This window comes from Thamnophis sirtalis, unplaced genomic scaffold (genome assembly GCF_051295495.1).
Source record: "Thamnophis sirtalis isolate CommonGarterSnake01/CBP01778 unplaced genomic scaffold, rThaSir2_p1.2 scaffold_3, whole genome shotgun sequence".
NCBI lineage: Eukaryota > Metazoa > Chordata > Lepidosauria > Squamata > Natricidae > Thamnophis > Thamnophis sirtalis.
In genome coordinates this window covers 150,136,167-150,147,603 of record NW_028261383.1, presented here as the reverse complement: position 1 = coordinate 150,147,603, position 11,437 = coordinate 150,136,167, and the positions used below count along the sequence as shown (strand labels likewise).

Below are 11,437 nucleotides of genomic sequence, written 5' to 3'. Positions count from 1 at the left end.
CTTTTTTTAATAAACTGATTGAATAGACCATATCCCTTAATGACGATCAAGATTAGGTCAAACCTGGATTCCTTCTTTTAAGGAGTGTGAGGCTTTGAATCTATAAATCTATTGTTTCTATAACAAAAAAGAAACACCAAAACCATGAAACTCTAAATTAAAAACCAAAAAATTAACACCTCCAACTCTAGAGTTCTCTCATGACTGATGAAAAAAAACAAACCCCAAATGATCCAGGGGGAAAAAAATACTAAAAACCCACCAAAAGAAGTTTTGTTACAGCACATTTAGATAAAATATAAATATTTATGCATAATATAAAGTCAGTTTCAAATAGACTTCAACTCTACCTCTTTATTTTTAAAAGCCAAAAAACAAAAACAAAAAATCCCCAAATTTAAAATAAAATAAAGATTGAGGTTATTTGATATAAAAAGGCTACGTTTTTGTTGAAAACAACTGGGTGGGAAAGTGAGGCTGGGGTGGAGGAAGCACAGTAAGGGAGGTTTCCGTCTCCAGGTTTACATCACCTGTGGTTACATTATACTTACATCAGTGCTCTTGCAATTGGATTGGTTGACGCGGATTGAGGCGAAAGCACCCACACACGTGCACACACATTCACACATACCCTTATATGTCACTCCGATGTAGCACAGGTGGATATCGGGGAGAAAGCCATCTCCTAATAGGACCCTGCCAGCCAAGTGTCTGCCCCAAGTGATACCCGTAATTATAATGGTTTGAGGAGCCAGGCTGGATATGAAAGCAGCAAGGGAGGAAAGGTTCCAGGGGGTGGCTTTCTAACGCCTCTGATCCACCGGAAGCGGTGGAAGGAAAATGGAAGAACCAAGTTGTTTCCTCTGAACAGTCAACCGATGCCTTCTGGAAGAGGCATCGGAATAGGGCTTGCCCAATCCCCTCCTTCTGAGAGCAGAAACTGGCCAAGGGCCAAACGGCAGGGCCCTCTTTGTAGTGCGTGTGGGCGATGGGTTTTTCCCAGTCTGCAGCTCCTGAAAAGAGCCCAGGCCAGGGAACAGCTGCTCTGGCAACTCTGGCATTCAGTGGGGGATGGGATCTCCTGGATCATATTGGAACACAGGTTGCAAACAGGACTCAACCTATCATCAGAGAATGACTGAGAGAGAGAGGTTACACTGGGACTGAAAAAGAATCAGCCAATTTATCTTGCCTTTAGTTCAATAAAAGTTCTTTTACTGGGACAGGTTTTTTTTTCCTTTTAAAGGACCAACCAGCCAACTGGCAAATGCACTGGCACGCATGTGTGTATAGACACACATATACATACACAGGCACATATGGAGATGGAGCCTTTGTTGTGACCACAATCTACTTCTTGCTTCAATAAGAGACAAACAAGGGAGGGAACGACTTAAGAGGAGATTGGCTTCAACCACTATTTGAATCTGGCAAGTCTCTAGCACCAGACACCCAAGTGCACAGGAACAAAGGACAAACTGGTAAAAAGGATGTGCAGGAAAAATTATGGTTGAACTAAATCAAAAATTTTCTTCCTCCTTTCAAAACATTCAAGACAATGTTCGAATATGGAATAGGTTGAAATATTCACCAGTGGTTTGTGTATAAATTAAATACTATATAGAAAATGTAGACCAAAAAGAGAAGGAAACACGTATGAACAGGTCTGGATCTTTAAACAAGTCAGCTATGGGTACTACACAAAGATGTCCAGCTGAGCACTGCTCCATTTCCAATTTTTCTGCTTCCTGTTTAAAGGCATGAAGCAATAACTTATATCCCACATCATGAGATGCAAAGGTTTCCATTTTGCCTTCACTTGCCTTATAACCCAAAGCTGCATCTAGGCTAAGTCTTAGCTTTGATAATCAAAGAAAGCTGCACTTTATATTAAAATATGGTGCCGAAATAGAAACCTAACATAGAAGGAAACAGTGACAATCCTCTATCATCTTGTTGAAGTCCAGATAGCTACTGAAGAATGAAAGGATTGTACTCCTCCCATTACAATGGAGACAATCTCACAACTTTCTCAGAAGGGAAGCAACCTTACAATAGATTATGGTAGTCACATGCCACGGCAGGAAACAAACAGTCCTGCCACACGTACACACAGAGGGCAGATCAAGCTTTGTAGACAGAAGCCATCCCTGAGGAATAACACTGGGGCAGAGTTGGATGGGGAGAGCTGTGGACATTCAAATAAGGATGAGATCCCATAAGAAGAACTGGCACCAACCATCCAAAAGCCAGTTCCTCTAAGGATGCTGACTGGAGCAGCCCAGTTTTGCAAGCTTGGGTACTTTGGTCCCCCATAACCCCAGTGAGTCATTCCAGCATATTGCCCACTATTGGAGGGGAAATGAACTGTATGAACATTAGACAGAGGAACTTCTGTCTATAGTAATTTCATTGACTGCCCCTGTGGAGAGATCAGGAAGGGGAAGAGTGTAAAGATTAGTCCAAGTTAATCATCATTTGCACACCTAGAGACCAATACAATCTGAGTGATTCTGGCTGCTTAGTGGATAATTGCTGTGTGGGTTATTTCCATTTTGTTGCATTATTTCCTTAGAAATATTTGGAGTAACTCAGTATCTCTGAGCAACAGTGGGTTAAATGTGATAGTTGATGGAAATTAACCTAATTGGGGGATATAACCCCACCCACTCCTAACTTTTCATACACAGGCTCGTATTTGGCTACCTCTCCAGCGAAGGGAGGCATCTTCCTTGACTTGAAGGACTGAGCACTTTCAAAGGGAGTGCACCCTCACGGGCAGCGCCCCTCAACATCCCTTCCCAATGCACATACCAACTCTAAACTCTACTCTCGGGTTCAGAAAAGGAAATTGGGCTAGAAAGAAAAAGGTTGGCCGCAGAAATGAAGGCTCATCTGAAAGGGGGGGAAAGTGGGGGGGGGGTGTCGTGAGGCAGAGTTGGGAGGGGCAAGGGGAAGAGAAGCAGCATGTTTTAATTTTGCCAAGGTTGTCATTCCCAGAGGCAGGAGTGATCTGCTTTTATACATTTCAATGAGAATCTAAAAAGGAGGAGAACCTAACGTCCACATTACTGGCCATTAATGCATGGTACTGACACTGCACAGAAAAAAAGTGTTCTTACACATTCACTAAGAACTATTGCTATTATTAAATAGCCCCAGCTAAGGTGGGGATGTGGGTGGTGGTGGTGGTTGTTGTTTTTCCATTTTGAAAAAAGGAAAGATATATATATTTTATTTGGCTTATACAGTCAGAGTTTGTGTTGCTTGGAGTGAAGAGAATCAAGGCGTGATGTTAGATGCCAATCCAAGTCCAGTCATTGTGAAGGGGAAAAAATTAAATCAGCAGGTAGCAAGATGAGCTCCAGAAGAGACAAGTGTGCAGCCCAGGGTAAAAGGGGAGGCACTTTCCCCTTTGGCTCCTTGCACTTCTCCCCGTTCTGCCAGCTTCATGGGTTTGTCTCGTGTTTTCCCTGATAAAATTCCTCCCACCGGCTCTCAAAAAACTGGCGCATGGCCAGTCCCGCCTTGCCCACCTCTGACTCATCTTCATTAAAGGTCCGGCAGTTGTCAAACACCAGGACAGCATCGGCAGCAAACTCCTCACAACTGCTGTATCTGTGGACGACAAAAAGCAAGGGTGAGCGTAAAAGTACAGCACTGAGACACAGCAATGCCTATTATCGAGAATCTCCATTTTTCAAAAGCCCCACCCTCCTCTTTTCATGTCTTCTCACAACTGCTGCCAATTTTGGCACTTCTTTCTGAATTTAAAGTAGGCCATATATAATTATATTTAGGAACTCCCCAAACAATCCCAGTCTGATATGCCTCTCTTCAAATAGGCACTAGGACGTTTTTGCCACAGCATCACTCTTTCTAAAAGCTAGACCACCAAGATAGCTAACATTTCCTCTCCCAAACTGGGAGAAATGGAAATCCCTGCCCCCCCCATCCTTACAGAAAGCCAGTCATTTGGTCTCATTAGATCTCCCCAGGGTTACCCTCCATCCTCCACCAGTTGCACAGCCCTGAAATGGATGGGAAGTGTGCGTATTCTTTGAGGGAACAGCAGTTATATCACTTACTAGGAACAAGCCAGCAGGCATGGGATCACAAAATGCATATCCTAGCTCCAACCAGAATAAAGGTATCACTTAACTATGATATAAATGTGCTCCCTGCAGCTCCTTTATGTTAACTGAAACAGTCGGTAACTTAAATGGTCACTTACTGACAGCCATATCTATTGATAGGGAAAGAAAGGGAAGGAAAAGGAGGGTCGTTTGGCAATTCCAAATGCTTTGCCCTGCCGTGTACTCACCCACCACGCAACAACCGGGCCCTCATGGTGGCAAAGTCCATGGGATTCTTGATGATCTTCCGGTAGCCAGGCACCAGCCGGGGGTTAACAGGCTCCAAAAAAGGCCAAGCAGCTTCATGGGATTCCATCTCCATCAAGATGATCCTGACAACAGAAGAGCCAACACTAAGTGCCACTGAAGGGCATCATTCTGGCCAGAAGCGAGGAGAGTTATTTGCCCTCTTTTAAGTGACAGCTCTCTCTGTCTCTCTATCTCTCTCTTCCTTCCTATTAACTTTTGGCAATGCATAACCCGAACCCGTCCCCACCTTTTCCAACACTCTCTGGGAAAAATGCCCCATCAGCTTCTCCCTGACCCTAATTGGCAGAGGAGAAACACCTACTCGCAGAAGGTCAGGTCAGCACTCTGGCCTCGGGGAGACACTCTTCTTCGTTTGGAGGGAGAAAGGCCTTCTCCTGAGTAGCGAGGGGATGTATTTGCCAGGACATTATGCTGTTGGGAGGCGGCTGCGGCTGCTGCCCGAGATCGAGGGCTGAGCTCTTCCTTTCCCCCAAAAGGCCCAGAAGTACCACTTTTCCGCTTCTTTCCCCGTCGTGGAGAGCCATACTCATCCTGATATCCCCCTTGCATCTGCATCATGAAAAAGTTGGGGAAGGGAAAGAGAGAAGAGAGAAACTATCATCAAGTCCTAGAGTAGGAGTCCACTTCAATGAAGTCAATTGTTCTGACCCAGCTCTCCAAACACAACAAAACCTCTGAAGTTAACTCAAAGATTCCTTTATTAGGAGTGCCGGCAGCCCCGGCAAAAAGTTTCTCTTTCACCGGAGGCTAACAAGTCTGTCCAGCAGGGAGATGAATAGCTGTCTGCCACATCTATTCATCTCCGCCCCCTGCCTTTTATCCCCAGAGCTAGGGTGGAGCTTTGTTAGCAGCGGTGGCTCTTCCTTCCCAAGGATCAACCCACGGATTTTCACTGCTCTCCTCTTCTCTGCCTTCTGCGCATCCACACCTCAGGCACTGGACCAGGGGTGGGTTTCAAAAATTGTTCGAACCTACTCTGTGGGCGTGGCCTCCTTTGTGGGAGTGGCTTGCTGCCCATGTGACCGGATGGAGTGGCTTGCCACCAATGTGACCGGATGGGAGTGGCCTGTCACCCATATGACCTGGTGGGAGTGGCCAAGATGATGTTATTACTAAATATTACTAATTACTAGATATTATTAATATTACTAGATCATTATTAATGCATAGATAACTGCGGGACATTACACACCCACCCACACCCACACCCACAAACTATGACAGTGCTAGGAAAACACCCAAAAAATAAAAATCCCCCCCAAAAAAAAGACTGCCAATGAAACCAGTTTTTTTTTTCTTAAGCCTAAGAACAGGAAAGACAAAATCACTGGAATAAAAACCATCAAGGCAATGTGGAAAATTATAAAGGACAGGCACTCACAGAACCATCAACCACCTCAGAATTACCTAAACAAGGAGGGTGAAACACACTGCCTTGCAACAAACCTGGCCTGCCCATAGAAAAGCAGCCACTTTGAGACACATAAATCTGGTCTGAACACTTAAAAGCAACATATTGCATCACAAATAAAACATTTGCCAAAAGGAATAACATTTCTTGTAATAAACATTCTATAAACAATAAATAAATAAAAATTCCCTAAACTAATTAAAAACTACCACGTTCAGAGAACACCAAAGGACCCCACAGTCCTCTCCCTCCTTATCTTTTTCTTTTTTGTCCTAACTTTCTCCTCCTCCCCCCCCCCAACCCCACTCCCTTCTAGCACTGATGATGTTACCAAACTAGGAGTGCTGGAGAGGAGCTCTCACAGGGCGAAGAGCTTCCCGCTACAGGCACAATCTATCTGCAGCTGTAAATGACTGCAAGCAGCAGCTTCAGTCACCTGCTCGCAGCTGACAGTTGCGTTTGGGAGCAGAGGTGGTGGCAGCAGAAGTGGGCACAGACGGGATGTCTCCGCTTGCTGAGTAGAACAAGGAAGCGGGCATGTGTTGTTTCAGGGCGCCCCAAGCGCCGGCTCCTCTGAGTGTAGCCCATTCCCCCTCCCAAGAAGACCGTTTTCTTTTAAAAACACCTCTGCAGACGATCTTGAAAACCTGCGAGGTTGCTTTGGGAGGAGGAAGACAGGCAGCATTCCCCCACCCCATCTCTGGTTGCCTGCAGCCTCGGAAGCTTCCGCAACTTCACAGTAAAAGAAATTAAGAACTTCTCTCGCTCGTGAGATTTTCTTTACTGTGCAAAGGCTTGCTTTAAGGCTGCAGGCTCCCGGGGAGGGGGGCAGGGGGAAATGCTGCCCATCTGTCCCCTTCCAAAGCAACCTTGCAGGTTTTCAAGATCATCCAGAGAGGCGTTTTTAAAAAAGAAAATCCTGAAAAGCCACAAGATTTGGAGAGATGGGCAGCTGGTCTTTTTTGGGGGGGGAGGGGGGAGAATCCACAGAACCAGGAGCGCAACCTGCCGGCTCCTCTGAGTGCAGCCCATTCCCCCTCCCAAGAAGACCGTTTTCTTTTTAAAAACGCCTCTGCAGACGATCTTGAAAACCTGCGAGGCATTCCCCCACCCCATTCCTGGTTGCCTGTAGCCTCGGAAGCTTCCGCAGAGAAGCTTCTGCAGAGGCGTTTTTAAAAAGAAAGCAGTCTTCTTGGGAGGGGGAATGGGCTGCACTCAGAGGAGCCAGCGGGTTGCGCTCCTGGTTCTGGGGATCCCCCCCCCAAAAAAAGACCAGCTGCCCATCTCTCCAAATCCTTTTCAGGATTTTCTTTTTAAAAAATGCCTCTCTGCAGAGGCGTTTTTAAAAAGAAAGCAGTCTTCTTGGGAGGGGGAATGGGCTGCACTCAGAGGAGCCGGCGGGTTGCGCTCCTGGTTCTGGGGATCCCCCCCTCCAAAAGACCAGCTGCCCATCTCTCCAAATCCTTTTCAGGATTTTCTTTTTAAAAAATGCCTCTCTGCAGAGGCGTTTTTAAAAAGAAAGCAGTCTTCTTGGGAGGGGGAATGGGCTGCACTCAGAGGAGCCGGCGGGTTGCGCTCCTGGTTCTGGGGATCCCCCCCTCCAAAAGACCAGCTGCCCATCTCTCCAAATCCTTTTCAGGATTTTCTTTTTAAAAAACGCCTCTCCGGATGATCTTGAAAACCTGCAAGGTTGCTTTGGAAGAGGTTGCTTTGGAAGAGGTTGCTTTGGGAGGGGGAAGACAGGCAGCATTCCCCCACCCCATCTCTGGTTGCCTGCAGCCTTGGAAGCTTCCGCAACTTCACAGTAAAAGCAATTAAGAACTTCTCTCGCTCGTGAGATTTTCTTTACTGTGCAAAGGCTTGCTTTAAGGCTGCAGGCTCCCGGGGAGGGGGGCAGGGGGAAATACTGCCCATCTGTCCCCTTCCAAAGCAACCTTGCAGGTTTTCAAGATCATCCGGAGAGGCGTTTTTTGAAAAGAAAAACCCTGCAGGCACCCAGCGAGTGGTACCGGCGTTCCGGAAGTTAATTACTTCCGGGTTCACCAACGAACCGGTTCGCATGAACCGGTGCGAACCGGGAGGAACTCACCCCTGCACTGGACCCAGCTATTCTTCCTCTTCCTCATCAGTCACCTCCAGACCTGGAGGCATTGACTCTCTATCTGAGGGCTGACGGACGGCCCAGGCTCCTCCATCTCTGTCTCTCTCTGCCAGCTACATTCCCTCTTCCCCCTCAAGATTTCCTTGATGCTGATCCTGACTCCCACGCCTCCATCTCCCCCTCTGATTCGGCTGTTGGTGGGGCCAGCGGCCGACAGGCCACAACATCAATGCTATCTGCTAGTAAACATGCCAGTTTCCTGACAGGGAAGCATCGCACTACATGCCTTCTCTGGAACATGAAGGCACCCAGTAGAAACAAAAGAAAACCTTGCCAACCCAGAAAAAATCAGGGAGACAAGACAAAAAGTATCATACGGAGTGAGTACCTGAGCGATGCAGAGAGAGCAGAACCAATCCCCGTCTGGCACCTCCATCATCTTGGGTCGATGGCAGTAGAGGTGGCAGCCACGGTCACAGCTATCACACAACAGCAGATTCTCATCATCATCCCCTTTTCGGCACACAAGGCAAGTCTGGAAAGTAGAGAAGACAAAAATGGATAACCCCAAATCTCTTTGTGGGGTGAATAAGACACTCTTAACAGGGTTTCCTATTCTCTTTCCCTAAAGTGAAGCACCTTCTCACCCCCAAATGTGAGCTCCTTCCAGATAAAATTCATCCAGGCTAAATCTTTGCTTGAGACACACTTCTTTCAAAAAGATACCATCCCATTAATCCAACAACTTTTTTTTAAAAAACTTCCAGTTAGTATTGGCTCAGCCACATACCTGCCAATAACCAAGCCAGAAGAAGAATCACTAATACTTTTTTTGGCACCAAAGAATTTCACAGGTGACTTACTGGCTTGGATATCTCTTTTAGATTTGGTTATATTTCCTACCCTAAAACTCTCTCAGCCCAATACCCCTTCCTTACCGCTTTGACAACCGATTTCTCCCATGCTATAGAGCGCTCGAGTTGGTAGATGCATAAAGAGACTTGTGCTGCACTGTGGCATCTTTCCAAAGTCTGGCGCCACATTCGCATCCGTGGTGTGATTTCATATGTGCTGAAGAAGAAAAATCATTGTTAGATGAGGAATATCAATTTCAGTCAACAAAATATATGATTAGTGAAGTGACATCACAGAATCTTCTTTGTAGAAGGTCAATTTTGGCCCAACTATTCCTAGGAAGCCTCTAAGAGGTAATGAAAGGATGCTGGTGGGTTGCCCACAGCCTGAGTACAGTTTTTTTTTTAATATGCCGTATTTTTCAGAGTATAAGACACTCCAAATTATAAGATGCACCCAGCTTTTGAGGAGGAAAACAAAACAAAATCTACCTCTGCCTCCCAACTATTTGACTCCTTGCAGCAAATAGCAAACTGCATGTTTCAGTTTCAATTTCAGCATAGCCTGATTAGCACAAGCAGCTGATTGTTGGTTGGATCGGCCTCCCGATGATCAACTGTTTCAGGCTGCAGGGATTGCCATTGCCTATTGTCGCCTCTGTGCACCCCATTTTCAGCCTCCATATGCCCCATTTTCGGCCTCTGCATGCCTCGTTTTCTACCCATTTCAGGTGGTGGGGATAAGAATGGGTGGAAAATGGGGCACATGGAGGCCAAAAATGGGGTGCATGGAGGCAGCAATAGGCGATGGCCAATCCAACCAGCAATCAGCTGCTTGTGCTAATCAAGCTGTGCTGAAGCTGAAACAGGCTGTTTGCTGTAAGGAAGCAAACTGCCGGGAGGCAGAGGCCAAAGTTGAGTTTAGTTGAGTTTATGGGCGGGACTACATTTGGCGTATAAGACACACCCAAATTTTAACCCGCTTTTAGGGGGGGGGGGAAGTATGTCTTATATTCTGAAAAATAAGGTAGATAATCCTACTCTGTTTAGATGCAGCAATACAATTTGTGTTCCAAAGACCACAAAGAACTAGATTAGAGATTGCCTTGTCTGGTCACTTAAACTTCCTTTTATTTTTAGTTCCCAAAATCTTCCAAAGATTAGTTCCTAAAATGCCTTAGCTCATGAACATGTATATTTTTAGTAAATGTTAGCCATTTGAAGAATGCTATCATTTTCTGGCAAATTTAAAATATTACAAAATTAAATGCTACAGTCTACTGAATTATTTAACATACATTATCAACATACAAGTATTACTTTCATACATTCAGTAGAAAGGTTCCATTGCTTTTACCTGGTGCTAATGTATTTTCCAACCTGTTTTATAACAATTTTTAAGTGATTGCCATGCTCTTTTGGAGAACTTTATTTGAATGGGCATTTTTTTCTGGAAACTAGCAAAATAGTTTCAACTAGAAACTAGTTGAAGTCGCATGATTGTAGAACACCATGGTCATCAAGTTAACTTGCTCAACATGTGGTCATGTGATTGTGCCAGGGTGGGGGAAACATCCATTTACGATAGATGTGGATGCTATTCAGGCCATTAAGAACCCATTTCATGGCCATCATAATTTCAAGTGGTCATAAAATGACTGGTTGTTAAGCAGGGACTACCTGTACTCGGTTCTATCCCAATAAATTCTGCTCCTCTGTGAATTAGCTGACATTGCCAAAAAAAACCCAGCAGTGTTGTCTTTTCATATCCCACTATAATCTTAAATCTGGCAATTGGTCTGAAAATCAATCATTCTAAAAAGTTCATACCATGCCAGTCTACTGAAATATACCATGTGTTCCCAAAAATAAGACCCTGTTTTATATACAGGAACGTCTTCATCCGGCAAGCCCAGCAAGGCTTTCCTGAAGGCCTCTTCAGCCAATAATAGAGCTCCGGATCAATACGGGGCTCTGTTATCGGCTACAGAGGCCTTCAGGGAAGCCTTGTTGGCGGTAGCAAAAGAAATGGGTCAAAGTGTGCAAGGCCTGGCTGCAACTATCTGAAGGTAAGTAGCAGGGCAGCTCCATCACCCCATCCCTACCCTAGCTTAATTTTTACCTGTGCACCCTGCAGTGGGTGGGGTGATGGTGGTCTTAATTAGGGCTTATTTTGGGGGATAGGGCTTATATTGGGTGCATGTATAAAATCAAGCTAGGACTTACTTTCTGAGTATTTTCGGGAAAACATGGTAAAAACCCAAATAACTGATTTTGGGATTCCTAAGCCACTGTTTTTAACAACTTGGGATATAGAATCATGTTTATAAATTCGCCAATACAGTCATAATCATAAAAGAAGACACTCACATTTCTGTGGTACCCTGCTCCAAGGTATCAGGGTTATTCAGCAAAGCTTTTTCTACCACTACATCATGCGCAGGCCAGAGAGGTTCTCTGAGGTATCTCCGTTCCAAGTTCTGCTCCAGGTCTTCAAGACGGAGCACCGCAAGATCCAGAGGGTTGTTAGATTCACGCTCCAGGGCAGGTCCCTCTCGCCTGTTTTTTACGGTGATGTCTTCCAGGAGTTCTACTTCACGTTCACAGTACCGCAAGTCTTTCCTAACAGAATCAGGATCTGGGCTCGTCCAGCCCTAGAGAGAAG

General features: G+C 45.5%; 1 protein-coding gene across 4 annotated transcripts in view; it reads right to left on the bottom strand.

Moving 5' to 3' along the window:
- Positions 1–3,219: 3,219 nt before the first annotated feature.
- BAZ2A (bromodomain adjacent to zinc finger domain 2A) overlaps positions 3,220–11,437 on the bottom strand; it is a 63,463-nt gene continuing 55,245 nt past the window's right edge. For all 4 annotated transcript variants that reach the window (XM_087710389.1, XM_087710388.1, XM_087710391.1 and 1 more), the window contains 6 exons: positions 11,143–11,426; positions 8,857–8,989; positions 8,307–8,453; positions 4,708–4,955; positions 4,325–4,468; positions 3,220–3,618 (listed from right to left, as the gene is read on the bottom strand). In XM_087710389.1, coding sequence (XP_087566515.1) covers positions 3,450–3,618; positions 4,325–4,468; positions 4,708–4,955; positions 8,307–8,453; positions 8,857–8,989; positions 11,143–11,426 — 1,125 coding nt within the window. In that variant the 3' untranslated portion in view covers positions 3,220–3,449. The remainder of the gene's footprint in view (positions 3,619–4,324; positions 4,469–4,707; positions 4,956–8,306; positions 8,454–8,856; positions 8,990–11,142; positions 11,427–11,437) is intronic.